The sequence below is a fragment of the Hemicordylus capensis genome, chromosome 5 (assembly GCF_027244095.1).
Source record: "Hemicordylus capensis ecotype Gifberg chromosome 5, rHemCap1.1.pri, whole genome shotgun sequence".
Classification (NCBI taxonomy): Eukaryota; Metazoa; Chordata; class Lepidosauria; order Squamata; family Cordylidae; genus Hemicordylus; species Hemicordylus capensis.
In genome coordinates, this window is record NC_069661.1 from 167,623,000 (window position 1) to 167,643,245 (window position 20,246).

General features: G+C 43.8%; 1 protein-coding gene across 29 annotated transcripts in view; it reads left to right on the plus strand.

The window, feature by feature from the left end:
- CADPS2 (calcium dependent secretion activator 2) overlaps positions 1–20,246 on the plus strand; it is a 522,314-nt gene that overhangs the window by 427,544 nt on the left and 74,524 nt on the right. For 22 of the 29 annotated variants that reach the window (XR_008307725.1, XR_008307727.1, XR_008307726.1 and 19 more), the window contains 4 exons: positions 659–814; positions 4,019–4,166; positions 6,163–6,177; positions 8,667–8,741. Coding sequence is in view for 26 of the 29 variants with exons in the window: in XM_053251802.1 (XP_053107777.1) it covers positions 659–814; positions 4,019–4,166; positions 6,163–6,177; positions 8,667–8,741 (394 nt within the window). In the remaining 3 variants the exon portion in view is untranslated. The remainder of the gene's footprint in view (positions 1–658; positions 815–4,018; positions 4,167–6,162; positions 6,178–8,666; positions 8,742–20,246) is intronic. The other 7 variants (XM_053251790.1, XM_053251803.1, XM_053251799.1 and 4 more) reach the window with 1 other exon arrangement.

The window sequence follows — 20,246 nt, forward strand, 5'->3', positions numbered from 1 at the left end:
CAACCCTGTGAGGTAGGTTAGGCTGAGAGATACATGACTGGCCCAGAGTCACCCAGTGAGTTTCATGATTGAATGGGGATTCAAACTCAAGTGTTCCGGTCCTAATCCAACACTCTAAACACTACACTATGCTTGCTCGCGTAGAATAATAATAATATAATAATATAATAGATGATGATGATGATAGATAATAGAATAATAATAAAAATAATACCCCTGTTTTTCTCCAGTTCATGCTCTCTTGACCCATCCACTAGGCTCACCTGTCCTGACGGATATCCACATGTGGGTGTAATATATGAATAGGACATAAGTGCACAAAAAACAGTGCTGGTAGATCTGAACAATCAATATTCCAGATAAAGTCCAGCAAATAACTACACAGTCTGGGACTACATGCACATGCATTGGATTTTACATGTATGAAAAATGTTATATGTGTTCAGTGACCTCAAAGATGGGTCAGGTTCATGAAGAATCTTTCTTTGTGCCACAGCAGCTAAAGGAGATATAAAAGTGGACTCCCCAACAACCAAAGCATAGTGATTTCAGAACTGCTTTTATGATTTTGCAATGCCACACAACTGAAGTGCTGAGAGGCAAAAGCACTGTTTTATCTACTGCTGTAATTTGAATATCACTATGTTTGGTTTTATAGTAATGGGTCAGCAACATCAGAAGATCTCTTCTGGAAACTTGATGCACTACAGACGTTTGTCTTTGATCTTCATTGGCCAGAACCTGAATTTGCCCATCACTTGGAGCAGAGACTTAAACTTATGGCCAGCGATATGATAGAAGCCTGTGTCAAAAGGTATGCATGCACTTTATGAATTATCTTACAAGATATTTGGATATGAACATTCAAAAAGGGAAACTGAATCTGTTTTTCCCTGTAGAATGGGGTCAGAATAATTATCAGCATCTTCTAAATGTCTTATAACTTGCATCACATGGAGAGTGCTTTGAATTGCTCCAGTTGGTGAACCAGTCTGCAAGGACATGTAATATTGTGGTGGTGTGAAGATATGGCAATTGCTACAGACAAGTGAAAGCAGTCCCAACAGGGAACATTTAAAAATAGCTTGTTTTTAAATGCTTCTTTATGTTCACAGCTCCTGAGAACAGGGTGCACCAGAAAGGGGTATCTCTTCTCTCACTGACATTCCTCAGTCTCTGCCTTTCCTTCTGAGGAAGGTTGAAGGGAAATGTCTGGGACTAGGGCACATGTCTCCTTTTGTTAGTGCAATTGATGCTGATGCACCTGCTTTTACCCCCATCTTCCCCAGAGGAAAAACTGAAAGGGAAAAACAGAAGAGGGAGGATCTTTCCTTCATTTTTGTATGTTTCCCTTCTCTCCTGTCTGTGGAAGATGAACAAGAATACAGACTGATACTGGGATAAGCCAGCAAAAAAAGTCTCTTTTTACTCCAGCATGCTCCTGTCTCAATCTGTTCTAAACCACCTCCAAGCTATTTCAAAACATATGAAATATGTTTCATATGAAAGGAAGGGCTGGAGAGAGGCAACTGACAGCTGCAAAATTATTATTATTATTATTATTACATTTATATCCCGCTCTTCCTCCAAGGAGCCCAGAGCAGTGTACTACATACTTGAGTTTCTCTTTCACAACAACCCTGTGAAGTAGGTTAGGCTGAGAGAGAAGTGACTGGCCCAGAGTCACCCAGCTAGTTTCATGGCTGAATGGGGATTTGAACTCAGGTCTCCCCGGTCCTAGTCCAGCACTCTAACCACTACACCACGCTGGCTCAGTGTCTGATATAAACTTAACATAGGAAGCTGCCATATACTGAGTCAGACCATTGGTCTATCTAGCTCAGTGTTGTCTTCACAGACTGGCAGCGGCTTCTCCAGGTTTGCAGGCAGGAATCTCTCTCAGCCCTATCTTGGAGAAGCCAGGGAGGGAAATTGAAACTTCCTGCTTTTCCCAGAGTGGCTCCATCCCCTGAGGGGGATATCTTACAGTGCTCACATGTCTAGTCTATCATATGCAACCAGGGCAGACCCTGCTTAGCTAAGGGGACTTGCTACCACAAGACCAGCTCTCCTCTTTGGAACATCAGTTGGCAAGCACTACTTTACATTTTGCATCCCAGGCATAACCTTCTGAATCACTAGAAGTGGTGATTCTTATTTATGGTCTCCAACAATGCTCTTTCTCCTTATTTCCATCTACAGAATTTAGGAGGGTTTTTGTTATTGTTAATTACTGTGAGCTGCTGAGTCAGGCTGGATCTAAGCCTACTAAGTCAATAAATAAGCAGCTCTTTGAAGAGCCATACCATCCTTGTTTGAGTTATAGCTGTCTCTTTCTTCAAGGAACACAGCAGTTAGGTGAGATGATAGCCTCAAGTGGCAAGTACGCCACGGGGCTGTGAGTTCAGGCCCAATGCAGCCATCACTGAACCTACCTGCTGCCACCAACCAACCATGTCTTGTCTCCACTGCTGCCCCTGTTTCCCCCCTCTATTTCCCCTCCAGATCCACCTGACGAGACCATCCCCCTTCGTCCCGTCCCAGAAGCTGGCACTGATGCCAGCTTCTTCCCCTCTTCCCCTTTGCCATCTTCTCCTTCAGAGGGCATGCTCTATCCTCAGATCAGGCAGTGTGCATCCAGCTTTGTTGGCGTCTGTCTGCCACTGCTTCCACTGCTACTGGCTCTCTCTCCTGCTGCCCCTCTCCTCCAGCATGAAGCTTGTCCACTTTTTCTCTTGGAGACAAATTGGACACACTTGTTAGTGCTGGAGGGGAGAGGCAGCTGGAGAGAGAGAGTTTATGCTGGTGCATCAGTAAAGGCAGGCAATGTGCATCCTCCAGGAGACAAAGCAGACAAGCTTTGGTGCTGGGGAAGAGAGGCAGCAGAAAGAGCCAGCTCATGAAAGCACTGGCGGTAACCAAAGAAAGAGGCAAATGAAGCTGGATGCACACTGCCTGCTATGCTAGCAAGCCGCAGTGCCAGCCTAAGAACAGAGTACACACCTTGAAAGGTGAAATCGAGGAAGAGGGTGGTTTCAGCACTGCGCTCTGGTCTACCGGAGGTGGGACAGTGCAGGGGACAGTGTGGCATCAGTGTCACGCTCTTCCAGGGAGTGGGGCCAGTGGCACAGCATGCTGCAACTTGTCGCAAGCAACAACAGGCAATAAGCTTCCTCTGAAGGCCCAGGATATATTCTATGAATTGAAGACTTTAAACTGCTCCATAATGCCCGGTGAGCCACCTGTGTGCAGTGGTTGCTAGCCTGATTGATTTTCACCATGCAGCTACAAACCCTTCTGTTCATGCAGACTTGATTAAAAATCATCCGATCCACTGCATACATGATCAGCCACTTGATGGAATGATTTAACCTGATATTGTAACAGTGCACAACAGGTGCACTGATCCTTGTTTTTTCTGGTGAGACCAGTTCAAATATCTTTTGGTTCCCTTTTTTCTTTCTTTTACATTTATATCCTGCTTTTCCTTTTGAGGAGCTCAGAACGGTGTATCAGAATTACTTCAAACTATTCCTGTAGTGTGGGAGTGCTTTTGTGTAAAAGTGAAGGAGCAATTATTGTTCTGTTTTCTTTTGGATAAAAAGCTGTGAGTCTCACTAAAGCTCACAGCATATTTTTAAACTGCCAGAAGTACCTCAATAACTTATGTGACAATCTATACCCTGTTTAAAATTGTCCCAGAAACTTAAGTTGAATGCTTTCTGACAGATATTTTGTGTTTTATCGCGTTATGTTTTGGCATGCTGTTATGCAATTAAGTCAGTACCTCACCTTGGGATGATTATCAAACCACTTCACTGGAAAGTTTTATTAAGACAAGTGATATAATAATTTCACTTCTTAAAGTATTGTGTTCCTAAACATGTCTACTTTGATTTTAACATGCTTGAAATGAATGTTTTAAATTCACATATTTAGTTTGGATGAGCTTGTACATTCAATTTACTTTGAGCCATGATAGATTTTTCTACTGTGTTCTCTATGTTTTGATTAATAGAACAAGGATTGCATTTGAGCTCAAACTGCAAAAGACAAGCAAATCAACGGACTTGCGTATTCCCTCTTCTGTGTGTACTATGTTTAACGTGCTGGTTGATGCTAAGAAGCAAACTGCTAAGCTGTGTATTCTGGATGGGGGGCAGGAGGTAGGTGAAAGTGCAAACATCTTAAAATTTAGGCTTTAAAATATTAATAATGGCACAGAGGGTTTTTGCCAAATTTCAGCAGCAAGAATTCCATACAGTTGATTACTCTACCAAGTCCTTGCTCATTCTCTACCCTTAAAATCACCTTGCCACATCTCTCTAAAGAATAAACATTTAGAGGATCTAGCATAGAGTTGGCCCTTTCCCTACTTCTTCCCCGCTCCCTCTCTCTTGCTGTTCCCATTTAGTCTCAGTGCTAGTACAGAAATGTACCTTGGTGGCAAGAGGGCAGCACAGATTTCTCAACTAAAGTGCCCCTCCCCGCAATCTGCAGTCTGGGGATAATACTGGTTTATCTTACAGAGTGGCTGTTGTTATTACTAAATAATAATGACTTGTAAATGCTTTGAACACTTGAAACACACTATATAAATGCTAAGTTCTATGTTGTTGAAGATGATGGTAAGTATTATCCTGATAACCAGCACCTTTTTTTTCCTGTTTATTATGAATATACAAATATTCAGAATGCAGACCAAAATGATTTCTGAGAAAGCAAAAGCATGAGCTGCCGGTTTTCTGTAGCCATGTGAAAACTACATTACAATAGTTAGGAGGGCAGATAGTAGAGCTATAGCAGAACTGCCATCCTTCCATAACTATGTGTATCCAGAACTTTCAGGCACTAGATATTCCAGAATGTCTTATTTGAAAAACTGAGCTGAGTTACTATCTTCTTTAACTGACATTTTTAATTAGATCACACTACTGATAAAAGGAAGGAGAGCTGGTCTTGTAGTAGCAAGCATGACTTGTCACCTTAGCTAAACAAGGGCCCCCCTGTTTACATATGAATGGGAGACTATTTGTGTGAGCACTGTAAGATATTCTCCTCAGGGGATGGGGCCACTCTGGGAAGAACAGAAGGTTCCAAGTTCCCTCCCTGGCTTCTCCAAGATAGGACTGAGAGAGACTCCTGCCAGCAACCTTGGAGAAGCCTCTGCCATCTGTGTAAACAACACTGAGCTAGATGGACCTATGGTCTGACTCAGTATATGGCAGCTCCTTTAGCTTCACATCCCTGAATACTTTCTAGTGTTCAATTAGCAACAGCTCATATTTGTTAGTAGGTCTGTCCTTCCATGTCTTCCTTTGTCAGATAAAGGTTTTCTGCACAATACAATCTGAGATAAAGGAAAGTGATAATAGCCAGAACATTATTCCTGGATTGTGACCCTTTAGTTTATGAACATTTTTTGTAGTGAGGATGGTTTTATTAATGTTAACGAAAGTTTGGGCAGTATATAAATTTGATAAATAAAATAAAATGATAAAGTAGGAAGGGGTTCACAGCAGTGGTCACCAATAATGACCAGAAATGTAATGATGGTCATCAGAACCATCCTTGGTTCTGATGACCAGAAATGTCCAGCAGGCATACACTCTGCTAGAGGAATAATTTTTTTAAGCCACCAGCAATGCAAGGAAGCAGATTATCCCTTTCATCTGGAACATCACATCAGTGGTACGAACTGGAAAGGGAGAAGTTGCTACAGACACAACATCCACAAAGTCACACTCACCATGCCTTTTTTGCCTGGTAAACCCCAATTCCAAAAGCTACGGATAAAAAAGGAAAGATCCCAGCTTCGCCTCCCTGAAGCACGGATCAAGAAAGCTAAGCTTCACAGGCTATTAGAAACATTGATTGGCTTCCAAACCCAGCTAAGATTTGTGGACCCCTGCTGTAGTCACAGGTGCCTATAATATTTTGCTTTGTTGTACAACTGTCATATTTATGTGCATTTATCTTTTTTCCTTAGTAATTCAGTCCTTTTATTCATATTCTTTGTGCATCCAATTGATATACATATGCACTAATTTCATTAAGTCATCAGTTTAATTAGATATTTATTATATGATTTTATAATTATTATTTTCTCCATTTTCCCCCATTGTCTGTTTTTTGGGGGGAACTTTGTGTCCCATGACCCAGTTTGCTGATCAGTGGGTAAGTTCATTTTGTTTTAGAATTGATTTTGTCTTCAACAGAGTGTTGGTTACTTGTAAACATTCTTCAGCAAAGCAACAGCTCTGGTCAGAATATTTAGATCTTCAGCACCAAGCAAAATACATACATACTAGCTGGCTCTGCACAGAACACCTGCACCCTAGTTCTCCATCTCTCACCCCTCCCCGGACAATCTACCACTGCTCAGCTGTTAGTTTCTGCCCCATCTTCCATAGGAGGGTTACAGCTGACCCAATGCCTTTTCTACCCACACTTACTCACCACTGAAATCTATAGACCAGTGGTAGAGCATATGCTTTGCACACAGAAGGTCCCAGGTTCAACCCCTGGCATCTCCAGGTGGGACTTGGGAAAGGCTCCTGTCTGTAGCTTGGGAGAGCTGCTGCCGGGCAGTGTAGACAAAACTGAACTAGATGGACCAAAGGTCTCAGTATTCACTTCAAATATTCAAACCATCCAGGCAAGCTTAGTCTTTGTCCCCCACTATCACTGTTAAGGGAATTACTTTTGCTTTATTTATCCTTCCAAAAATCCATATTTTGTCTCATCCCACTTGTACTTAAAGTGTGCCGTCAAATCGATTTCAACTCCTGGCACCCACAGAGCCCTGTGGTGTTTTTTTCGTTGGTAGAATGCAGGAGGGGTTTACCATTGCCTCCTCCCATGCAGTATGAGATGATGCCTTTCAGCATCTTCCTATATCGCTGCTGCCTGATATAGTACCAGCCTGCTTGTTAGTCAAGCATTTCCCCGCTGCATACTTAGAGTGAGTTAATTAAAACTCCTCTTCAACTGCTTAAAATCAAATAAAGGTGAAGAAAACACCCAAAATAACGCACCAAAACAAGCGGTGCCACCTTTTTACAGTCACCTACCCATAAGTAGTTATCAGGCAGGCAGCAGCTGCTGCTTTTAAGTAGGGCTGCTTCTTAAGTAGCAATCAGGCAGGCTGGGGCTATAACAAGGGAAAAGATTAATTCCAGAGGTGAAGCTAGCAAACAAAATGATGGGCAGTAGCTACCAAAAATATCTAAACTGTGATAAGCCAACATTGCCTCATGTGTTCTTTGCATTATATATCTATATATTCATACTTGAGATTAGTGTGGCTGTCTAAAGTCATAGTCATACTCATGCATGTGAAATTCTCTGACCCTAAAGGAATAATGTACGATGACTACAGTCTTGCCCACAGTTATCCCAGTGTCTGCTCCTTTGATTTCAATGGAGCTTAAGAATGTTCAGCTATGGGCTACATTACAGCCTATTTTATAAAAGCACTAATTGGCACTTTCTGACATTACACGTGTATCTGCATCCATCTACCTGTATACAAGATGTTTGCTTCATTAATCTAAGCACAGTGGGCATTTGCTTGACAAAAGGGCAGCTCTCCTGGGAATTATTAAGTAGATCTGTGTGGACACTTTGAGAAAGGACACAAATAGCCTTCAAAAAGCTAAATTTTAGAAAACTATTCAATGGGCTCCTGCCAAGTTAGGCTAATGTTTATATTGATTTCGGTGCTTTTACTCCAAGTATTATGCTCTTGCTGTTTCAGGTAGCCTTGAACTATCAAGATAGGGTTAGTCTTTACAAGTCACATTTTTTGTGAAGTGGCTGGTGGACAAACGTTTCTGAGGAGAAAATTACCTTTTCTTTTTTTTTTAAAGTATTTATATATGCTCAGTATAGAAAAGGAGCCCTTGCTTCAGCTAACTGCAGGATGGATGTCTCTTCTATTATCATCGAAGCAGAGTGCAAAAGTCTTTCAGATTTAATTTAAAGTGTGCTTCTTTAAAGATGTTTTCATTAGCAGAAAAAAGGCAGAAATAAAAAGATAGAGAATGACAGCTGATGTATTTATTATGCCATTTATTATGGCCTAGTAATTTATTACCATCGCTTTAGCTTTCTTGATGACATTTTATATTTGCCCATGTCTGAGCAGATTGTGTAGGAGTTGTATAAACTGCAGCTCACTCCACCGATAAAAGGGCTCTTTTAAGATTTAACAACTGGCTCCTCATTTCATTTCTGGAGGACATAACTTATGAAAGAGAGTTGTCAGACATGAAGTGCTTTATTAATTAAATCTTTTTCTCATCTTGCTTCTCCAGCTAAACCAACCTTTTGGGGCGGGAGAGGGGGGGGGAATACACAGTCACCTTAATTACAGGGAAGACAAAAAGTATCCTTCGCATTCCTTTGCCTGAATGAGAATAAGAACTCAATTCATCTAAATAATAACCCCATTAGCTGCTTAACTCAACAGCGTACATGGGAAATTTTTAGAAAATGTTGATTGGGTAGACCATTTTTAAGGTTTTGTTCTTCTGATGTTCAAAATGATGATTTTAAGTAAATCTGATCTGTCGGATTTAGAAGCTCTGTACCATGTATGACTTGTAACAAAAAGTGTTGTGTCCATATGTACCTTAATGCCATTTTTGTCTTCTGAAAAACAGCAACAATACCATTCGAAAATAGACGACTTGATTGAAGAAACTGTGAAAGAAGTAATTTCACTCCTGGTTTCAAAGGTAAATGTATTTGCACTTTGTAACTGAATAACAATGGCAAATATATTTCCATGTCTACCCTCTAAAAAAAGAAGACATTTAGAATTTCTCCCACTGCATTTTTAAGGGAAAATAGACTTAGTGGCTTACTGCTCCACCAGTTCGTCAAGATGTTTACAGGTTTAAATTAGATCCCTATTTGAACAAGAATTCCTGCGCAGTGTCTGTTAATCAGATATATTTCTCTTGTGCTTCGTGCTATGCTGCCTTCATTAGTTACTGGCATCCAGCACCACCACATCTTTACTATATTTGGATTAGCTTTAATTAGGTGCATCGTTGTTTTCTTGCTTGATTCACATTGCCCATGAAGGTGGTGTGTTCTTCACATTTTTGAAAGCGTTTTAAAGCCCATTTTGATTTAGACATTGGTCGTACATAAAAATAATCAAAACAGCTTTTGTTAAACTTCTTTTTACCCTCCCTTATTTTAAATGTTGCTGCTTGACATTTCTGCTTTATTTACTGTAAAAGGGAAGCCCTTGAAATAATTAGTTTTATTTTGGCGATATTCTAAATGAAGTAAAATAACTGTGACATGAGCAGGCTGGGTTGCAAAATATATTAAAAGGGCAATCAACAGCTTTCTCCAAAGAGTTGTAATTACTAGCTTGGTGCAGTTGCCACTGAATTTTGTTGAGTTCAGCTTAGCATCTGTCCATGATCCAGTAATACTGTGGATGTGAATGGATTCTAATATTTTATGCTTCAAGACCCAATTTAGAGTCTATTATGTATGCAATTAGTTCCAAGCAGTGAAGCTTTACAAAAGAGAAATGTAGATCAGTGGTGGACAACGTGCCTGAACTGTGCTTATTCCATATGCATACATTCTTGTGCCATTTTATGCCAGAACTTAATGGTTCTGAAAGTCTTGTTTGAAACTCAACTGGAAGTCTTTAAGCTCCAGCATATGTTCATGACATCATCAATGTATACCAGCACCTAGACATCTCAGCAAAGATTGGATGATTCTACAGGAGTGGAGTCCAGTCTGTGCTGTACTATTTAAGTCATAGTTTAAGCACTGATATGGACCAATGGCATCGAAATTAATAGATTTCAGGGATTTGAACATTCCACTGGTCACAACATTCTTCCCAAATATTTATTTCTTACATATGTATCTTGCCCTCCTTCCATGGAGTTCAGAATGGCTTATGTGAGGTTATCTCATTTTCTACTCGGACAACCCAATGAAATAAATTAAGCTGAAAGATAATGACTTGTCCAAGGACAACAAATGAGCTTCACGGCTGGTGGCCAATGCACATATTTTGCTGAGGAACAATAACAGATTCCTACTTAGTGTTCATCACATGTCCCAAATTGTTTAGAGATACATGTGTGTGCTTCATATTTTATGGAGTTTAGCACTGGAGCATCTTTATACATTTAGCAAAATGTAGATTGACACTGTTGGGATTTGATCTCTACATCTAAAACCAACACTCTGTCAATTGCACCACATGGTTCTCTCATACTCAAATTCTTGTCCTGAGTCACTCTTGCAACCAGGTTTTCTAAGAACATATACCTCTGCATTTTTCAGAAAGATCTGAAGAGGGACTGTAGATCCATGGCAGAATACATGGTTTGCATGTGGAATTGTTCTATATTCAGTTCTGGGATTTCCGGGTAGGTCTGGAAAGCCCTGTCTGAAGCTTTGGTGAGCTGCTGTCAGTTTACACTAAATTATATTGGGCCCTTTCACACGATCATGGACTTGAGCAGGAGGGCGCACAGGAGGAAGGCTATAGAAGCTTACCTCCCCCTCAGATGACTGGGTCCCAATTGCTGGGCACAGAGTTGCATGTCGTCCTGGCCCCTGGAAATCCCACAATGCACCACACGAGAGCACGGTGCATTGTGGGTATTCCGCCCAGGATGTGCGGGCACCCTTCAGTTTCTCAGTGCTGTCTGAAAGCAGCTGGCAGGGTTAAGGGAGTTCTTGCTCACTTAACCTCATTTAATAGCCAGGTTTCATAGCCGGTAGAGGTGTACAAGCCGGCTCGCACTCAAACCGGCTAGGCTCTACTTCAAACCAGACTAGGTCCTGTTGAGTCCAAGGTCAAGCTGGACAGGCTGAACTGGTTCAGGCCTAGTTCAAAGCCCCTACCAGGCATTACGGCAGCTTCTCAAACTCCCGCCGGCCTCCCTACAAGTGCCTTCTTCAGCCCGATTCAAGCCTCTGCACATGTATGGAGGCTATTTGTCAGAGGCGTATCTAGGGAAAATAGCGCCTAGGACAAACACTGAAATTGCGCCCCCTGTCCAAGCATCTGACACCCATCTTTCAGATTACTTTACCATCATATCAGCTGAAAAATACAAGTCAGGCTCGTTAATCTTTTAATCTTTCAAAAACTATTTTAGCAGTGGACTTAGCCAGATCAAAAAATGCTGGAAAACTACAAATTTCAGGATGCTGGGGCTCATGAAATACCTAAATACTATGTGGAGGTGTACTTGGAAAACTAAACAAAAGTGCCTGTCTAATTCTCTACCATGTATTGTAGCATCACCATTACATAAGTTTTTAAAATCAATGGAGAATTTGACTTTTCCCAGATACTCTGTAAATAATTAAAGGATATGCAGAGTAAACTGTGTCAGTGCTTGGAATATATTCTAGTCTTTCAGAAAGACAGTTAAAATGAGAGAAAGAGAGCAAGAAACTCCCAGTGGGCCTTAATATTAAGGATTTCACACTGATTCAAAGACAAATTCACCATTAATAGCCATATTAGCAAGACATCACATTTAACTCACATCACAAGAAGCAAAGTAACAGCAAATGAATACAATCCTAGCTCATAAGCATCAGCTCAGTATTCACAAGCCCTGATTCTCTGTACATAGTGCCAATCTGAATATGTGTACAGTGACTTATATTATATATTATTATTTTTTACCTGTAGCCCCTTTGGGGGACTTCCTAAAGGCTGGGGGGTTTGCAAAGGTTCCTCCTCCCCCCACTGGCCTCTAGGGCCTCGCAGGGACCATTTGAGCATGTGCAGAGGCCATTTAAAAAAAATTTAATGGGCACTGAAAACAAAATGGCCACCGCGCATGCTCAAATGGCCTCTGCAAGGCCTGGCATGACCTAGGGCCTCACATAGGCCATTTGAGCATGCACGGTGGCCATTTTGTTTAGGGCAGCCTTTTTTTAAAAAAAATTAATTTTACAAAATGGCGCCCCCCTTCAAGTGGCGCCCAGGGCACATGCCCTGCCTGCCCTACCCCTAGATACGCCCCTGCTATTTGTTTGATCTCTGTTCATGCACACTGGCTATTTGCATGACCACCCCCACCCACCCCCATGACCACAGCAACCACTGTGAGTAATTTTTTAAAACACATTTAAACGCATGGTAGGGGTTTCAAAGCAGTTCAAATTTGAAAAGAGCCAGGGGCCATGTTCTAGGTGTGCAGCACTTGGTCCAGTCCGAATCCTATTCAGATTCAAACCGGACCGGGGAAACCAGTTTTGTGTACACCCCTAATAGAAGGGTCTGCTGCTGAGGTGCAACCGGGAGCCACACGGATCCCAGCAGTTCTCATGGACAGCCAAGACTGGGCTTGGCTGCCTTAGCCCTGTCTTGGCTGCTCATGAGAACAACCTTATTGACTACACTGAGCTACGGGGCAAACCACACAATCATCCTGGGAGGGCGTGGGGGGAAGGCTGAACTTAACCTAGGTTCTCCCCAGACAACCAAACTATCTATCATCAGCACGCCTCCCGTGTGCCCACATAGACAGCCCTACTCCATGAAGCACAGAGTCGGGGGGGAGGGATCCGGGGCCGGAACTTGTTGATCTGGTTCGTTATCCATTGAATCCATTAGAAATGGGTTCTGCGCCTGAGCTGAAGCCTATCGGTGTGGACTATCACAGCTCCTCTTGGCACTTGCGCCCCACCCCAAATGACCACATGGCTATTTAAAGTGGGAGGAAGCATCAGTACTTCAGTTCCTTTGCTACCACTGTAGCGATCGGTTCCTCAGTCACTGCAGCTCCTTCATACTGGTTCCTTTTCCTTCATGAGTTCCAGAAATAATGATAAATAGCTTAACCCGTGCAGAGCATCTGCACGCTAGTACTTGATTGCTCCCCTCACCTCAGAGATCTCTCCACCCTCACCTAAGCCTCACTCCTGATCCTCCTCCATCCCATTGCTTCCATCCCCCTCACCCCTCTTGGTCACTCTCCATCCCTTTACTCCATCCCTCTCACCCCTCTTGGCCGTGGCTGCAGTGTTGCTGATGCCTATTGGCCAAGCTGCAACCCCCTATCCTCAGAGACCTCCCCACCCTCACCTGATCCTGATCCTCCCCACAAGAGCAGCAATCATTGACCGGGCCGTTCCTTGCTGCCGCAAACACCATGGCTGCTCGTTCCCTTCAGGTCACTGGCAGGCCTGGGCCCGTCCCTTGCCTGCCTGCCTCCCTCTGCCAATGACCTTGATAGCCCCAAACAGCAGGAGTGGTTGACTGGGCCCTTCCTTGCTGCTGCCACCACCATAGCCACTCATGCCCTCAGGCTGCTGACAGACTCGGGGCCATTCCTCATTCTTCCTTCTTTCTCTCTTTCCCTCCCTTCTTTTTCTCTTTTTCTCTCTCCTCCACTCACTCTTCCCCTCTGTCTTTCTTCCCCTCCCTCCCTTCTCTCTCTCCCCCTTCCTTTTTGAGTTAACAGATCTTGTTTGTCTTGTTTCCTCAACTAATTCACACAAAGGCAGCCTCCTTCTCCTGAAGAGGCTCTTTCCTCCCTCATGACCTCTCTCTTCACAGACCCCTGCCCACTATCCTTTTTTATACAGATAGATTCCTCTCCTCTACAATCAAGAACATCTACCAACCAGTAACAGTTGCATTCCTACTGACCTTTACCATCACAGGCTCCTCCTCCCTATCTGCATATGGAATCCCCACTGCCTAATCACCACAGTGCCACAGGCTTCTCCCCCATCTGCTATGGAATCCTCACTGCCCAATCATCATGGTGCTTCTGCTTTCACAGGCTCCTCTTCCCTATCTGCATAAGGAATCCCCGCTATCCAATCAGGTGCTTCTGCTTGCAAACTCTCACAAGAGCTGCCACAATACGGGATTAGCCATGGGTATGCCTTAGAGAATTTATATTTTTGTGTATGTATATATATATACATATATTCAGACTGGCTTATTGGTTTTTGGACATTGGATTGCTTAATACTATGTTTTGATGGGTTAACGGACTTACTGAGGCAACAGATCGGACTGATAACTTGGCTAACCTCTAACGGAGCGCTGACGACAGCTATGGATAACCCTAAACAGTCAGACAAGAAAATGGATTTTTTAAAAAAAGATTTAAGATGTACTCTCAAGGCGGGCATGACTTATGCTTCATATGCCTTAGAAAAGCCCACAATACTTATTCATGTAGAGCTTGCCAATCTTTCTGTATGCAAACTTATCGTAATAGGGAGCTTCATCTCTGGGCTGCTCTTTATGACAACATCTTGAGTTCCCCGGGTCCAACTAAGGAGGGGGCAAAATTGTCTTCTAAACCATCTGCCTTGAGGGCTGAAGCTTCAGCCCCGTTGAAACCCTTGAGGCCTATGTTTAAATCTCCCAAACCGCTGAAGAAGCACAGACACAAAATGGGGGAAGCATCGGAGCCCGCCAAAAAGAAGAAGAGAGCGTCAACATCAGGAGATACTCCTTCTCCTTCGTCGGCACAAGATGTTATAATAACATTGGTGATGAAACTGCAAACAACGAGCTCTTTGGCTCCAGTACTGTTGATATCGACATTGATGTAACCAGTCTTGACTATGGCAGCAAACAGATCTGCATTGCAGTAAACTTCAATAGCATCGACATTGAGAGAGTCAACTTCGATGCTGGTACGTTGAACTACTGCTGTGCCGCCTTCGACGTCGAAGCCTTCAACACCATAACCACTAACTCCCTTGGTATCAAGGCCTGTGTCGGCTCCTAGAGTAGCTTCTCTTTCCCTGGCACCTACTCCAATGAAATCTCCGTTGACGCTGACAATAAAAGAGCTACCCTTGATGCTCAACACACTGATTTTAATGGAAACAGTGACTCCACGTTGTCACGTACCAATAACTTTTGCGATTGAGGATGCTGACTCAGCAGATGGAGCTTTGGACCCCAACACAGCACAATCTTTGCTTTCTGTGTTGGATTCCAATGATACTACCCCTTCAATCTTTAGGGGATTCCCGCAGTCTGCAGAGCATGAAACCCATGTAGTGCCTGAAGCTCTGAAAGACCCACCTACTTCTCAACAACATCCACCTGTGTGCTACACACTTACAGCTGCACATCTGGCTACTGCAACTAGTTCGCACACCAGCGGCTTCTCACATTGCATACCTTCCGCTACCCAACCATGTGGCTTTACCCAGGATTCTCCAGGGCTAGCGTATGATTACCAGGAAGACAGATCATGAAGTCCATGCTTGAGAGACAGAATCTGTTGACGACTGCTTACTCCCAGGCTCTTTGGATGAGGACACTGTCTGCAAGAGATTCTTCTGTGCCTGAAACACTAAGGAAGGTGGTAACTGCAGTTGCGGCCACTCAAACCCAGATGGAGGTGTCTTTCCAGCCACCTAAACCTTTGATGACATCTAAACAAACTCAGACGAGAGTGAGACAACAGACATCAGCTGCTGTACAGACTGATCCTCCGGAGCTGGAGGTTCCAGTTCCACAGGAACTACATACACGGGAGCATGATCCAGAATCGTGCCAGAACCTTCTGGGAGTCATCATGGCTCTTCTGACATTGAGTCAGATACAGAGACAGTTGACCCAAATTCCTCCGGACATTGCAACTCTTTCACATATTTTCCCAACTTAGGAAATGAAGGCCTACCATGTTCAATTAAAATATATGATGGAGGCATTGGGACTTAACCTAAGAACACAGACAACTACTATCGATGACCCTGTGTACAACTTTATGGCCAAGGCAATGTCTGCACAACCAGTTGCCTTACCTCTTCTGCCAGTAATTTCAGAGGTGGCACAGTGCACGTGGGAAAGCCTTTACAGAGTGCAAAATTGGAAAGCCTTTACAGAGTGCAAGAGGCTGAAAATACATACATATTGAAACCCCTGATACCCAATTATCTTATTATAGGCTGTGCTACCTCCTCCAGAGCTGGCAGACACACAACTCCTGCGGATAAAGAAGGCAGGAAGTCGGATGTACTTGGGAGGAAGATCTACGCCATTGCCTGCTTATCAGTAAAAATAGCCAATTATTAAGCCTGCATGGCCAAATACAATCACTTTCTTGTGGATAGCTTGGAGCAAGAAATGGACAGCATTACTCCAGAGGAGTTCAAAGCACATTTCAAAAATACCATGTTAAAATCGGCAACTGTGCCACAGCCACAAATAAGTATGGCTAAGCAACCTGGCTAAATCTGAGCCCAGGGCAATGACCACATCACTCACATTAAGGCGCCATGCAAGGCTCAGATCAGCCTCCCTTCAATATGGCATAAAAGATAAGATTGAAGGGCTTCCATTTGATGGAAATGGTTTGGTCTCAGAACAGACAGACTCAACTATGGAAAAACTTTGAAAGATGAAGTTCATGGCAAAGACTTTTATGACAGCATCCAGATCCTACAATACTCCAAAATTCAAACCTTATGACAGGCCACGTTCCAGCTATAGGCAACAGAACCGCAGAGATTTCAAAAAGTCTTTCAAACCATACAATAAAAAGCATTACCAATCCAAGAACAAAAACAGTCAGGGCCAGTGTAATAAACAGGTGGAGGCTCAGAAGCAGCACCTTTGGGGTCAGCAACAGCCCATTGCACCATTTATCAACAGGGGACTCAAACCCAGTTCAAATATCAGCCTACCCCAACAACATAGCTTTGAGTGTAACTGCCTGCAACAGCTATCAGGCTCCAATAATAACATCTTCAGCCATAAACAACATCAGATTGGTCAGCCATACCCATGCATGGCACCACATAACATTGGGTCGATGGGTGTTGAAGATAGTCTCTTCAGGCTACACTATAGAATTCAAAGTATATCCAGTGTACAAAGGGGGGCATTTTACACTAGCACTACAAACATTTTACTCTAGCACTACAGAAGGAGGTGCAAGAGTTGTTGAACAAGAAAGCGATTGTCCCAGTGCAGTGGACACAGAGACGGGAGGGAGTCTACTCCTGCTACTTTCAAGTCCCCAAAAGGAATGGTGGAGAACAACCTATAATGGACCTGAGACATCTGAACAAGTTCATTCATGTGAATAAGTATCGAATGATAACATTGCAAGACATTCTGCCGCTTCTACATCAGAAGCGGTGGCTTGCAACATTACTCCTGTGGGGTGCTTATTTTCACATAGGGATCAGACCATCGTACTGCAAATATCTGAGATTCACAGTAGGCAACTCAATTTACCAATATCACATGCTACTGTTTGGCCTCTGCACTGCCCCCCGAGTCTTCACAAAGTGCACGGCTGCAGTTGTGGCACACCTCAGAACCAGGTGGCTGGCAATCTATCTTTATCTAGACGATTGGCTACTGGCATCAAAAGACAAAGAAGGGTTACTTTCTCAGATACAGTACTTATTGCACCTTGTCCAAGTCCTCGGGATAGAATCTGGGGAAAAATCACATCTGGCTCCAGTGACATCAATCCTATATAGCAGGGATTCGCAGTGTTGGGTCCCCAGATGTTCTTGGACTTCAATGCCCATAATCCCCAGTTGCAGTGGCCTTTGGTTGGGGATTATGAGCATTGGTCCAATAACATCTGGGGACCCAACGTTGAGAATTCTTGCTATATAGGGGCTATCCTGGACACGCAGACAGGGAAGGCCTACTTACCGCAGGAGAGATTCCAAGCCATCTCGGAGCTTATGCGTCAGTTCCATTTGAACCTGACACAACACGTGAGGCAGGTTCAATGCCTCCTAGGCCTTATGGCTTCTTGTAAGACAACGGTTTGGCTTCTTGTAAGACGACAGGCCTGAAAATGAGGAAGTTGCAGTTGTGATTCATTTCCACCTTCCGCCTGCATGGGGACAGCCCCCCAAAATGCTTGAACATACCACCGCAAATACTCCAGTCCTTGGGTTGGTGGATTCACACAGAGAACCTGCTACAAAGTGTCTCGTTTCAACTGGATTCTCCCATGGTGTGGGTGACAAAGATGCCTCAATGTTGGGCTGGGGAGGTAACTGCAGTGGCAGTACAGTAGAGGAACTACCAGCAGAGACACATCCACATCAGTTTCTTGGAGCTCCTGGCTGTGTTTCAAGCCATGAAAGTGTTTCTGCCTATGCTGAAGGGGCAAACTGTGCAGTTGCAATTGGACAATACAACAGCGATTGCTTATCTAAACAGGCAAGGATTTGGCGGTGTCCAGGTCTCTATGTACGTTGAGTGTTCAGATATGGCACTGATGCATCAGAAACAGTATCACTCCCCAGGCCATACATATAAAAGGGACGAGCAATGTTCTTCCCGACGATCTAAGTCACTCATTTACCAGGATAAAGAGACACGAGTGGGAATTGAGCAACAAGTACTTGACTTCGAAATAGACTTATTTGTGACGGGTCAAAATACCAAGTGTGCAGCATATTGCTCAAGAGCAGGTCATGACCTGTAGCTGATAGGGGATGCATTCTAAATAGACTGGTTCCAGCACCTATTGTACATTTATCCACCACTACCACTCATAGGGAGGGTAGTTACATGACTTCTGACCTGCCAGAACACATGTATCCTGATAACACCATGTCATATATCCTGATAACACCATGATAACCTGATAACACCCCGACAGTCATGGTTTCCATATCAACTCAGACTGTCCAGTCACACATACAGGAGGCTTCCGCGGTTCCCAGATTTTCTGTCATGGGAAAGCGGGCAGGTGCTGCACCCAGAGGTGCCCACGCTGAAACTAACAGCCTGGAGGATAGGCTTTTAAGAAAGATCTTGCTTAACCAGAGAAAGCCTTCCACTAGAAAGAACCATGTAAGTAAATGGAAGTGGTTCCATTGCTATGCGGCTTTGAACGGCTTCCTCCCTTTGCAAGTTACAGTGCCCCAGATCCTGTTATATCTGACTACACTAAAGACCAACCTGCTATCTAATGTCTCCATTAAAGTACACTTAGCAGCTAAATACCCGGGCTAGGATGGAAAGACAGTATTCTCCCACCCCCAGCTGCAAGAGCTTCTTAAAAGGTCTCACCAACCTATATCCTCCATTTCATCAGCCACTAGAGCAGTGGAGTATATCTTTGGTCCCTTCTGCTCTAACAGTTGCACATTTTGAGCCTCTGGCTACCACTAACCTGAAACTGGTCCCCCATAAAACTGCCTTTTTAGTGGTTACGACAACCGCCCACAGGGTGAGTGAGCAAACAGCCTTGAGGATGGACATACCTCACACCTTCTTCCCGGATAAGGTTTTACTACGCCCCGATATCGCATTCTTGCCAATGATTGTGACAGATTTCCACATAAACCAGGATATCGTGCTACCTACACCTAATGGTGCAGCAGGGAAATGACTTGATTAGCAAGCCAGAGGTTGCCAGTTTGAATCCCCGCTGGTATGTTTCCCAGACCATGGGAAACACCTATATCGAGCAGCTGTCAGGGTCTGGCCAACTGCCAGGGAAGATCACGGGACAAAACGGAGCTGCTGCAACTGGATACAGCTCGGAAAGTTCATCTTGACCAGACTTGGCTGCACGCTGTCGACACGGAGGTTGACAAATGCTGCTTTTCAGCAGTGAGTAGAAAGCTGGTGACGTGATTTATAGTGCAAGCCGAGAGCTCCCAGCTGGCAGGAATTCAAGGCTTATCAGCCCCCTGCAAGAGGTGTTTGCTCCTCCTAATAGTCTCTAATTGAGTCCTGCGCCTCGACAGACGCCGCTGTTGTGGAGTCAGCGGGGGTTGATTGCATAGCTCCTCTTCGGATTGGTCCTTCGCGATTTCTGCTGTCTCAGGTTGTTGTGTCTGCTCTGAATCATCAGAGTTGATTCAGGTTGTTGTGTCTGCTCTGCCCCTCAGACACTCCTGCATCGGCTGGAAAGTTGACAGCTTCCCCTTCCTCCTCGCTGTCTGAGATCGAGGGCGTGACAGCAACATAAATATAGGAAGATGCCGAAAGGCATCATCTCATACTGCATGGGAGAAGGCAATGGTAAACTCCTCCTGTATTCCACCAAAGACAACCACAGGGCTCTGTGGTCACCAGGAGTCAACACCGACTCGATGGCACACTTTACCTTACTTCTTTAGCACTCCAGCTACTTCTCTGGAAATACCCTGCATTTCCTAGATTTCAGGAGGACACTTCTATTCTACCTGTCAAGAACAAAGGCTATTAGAAAGACGAAAAGATTGTTTATATTCTACAAAGGAAAATTACAAGGCCAGGC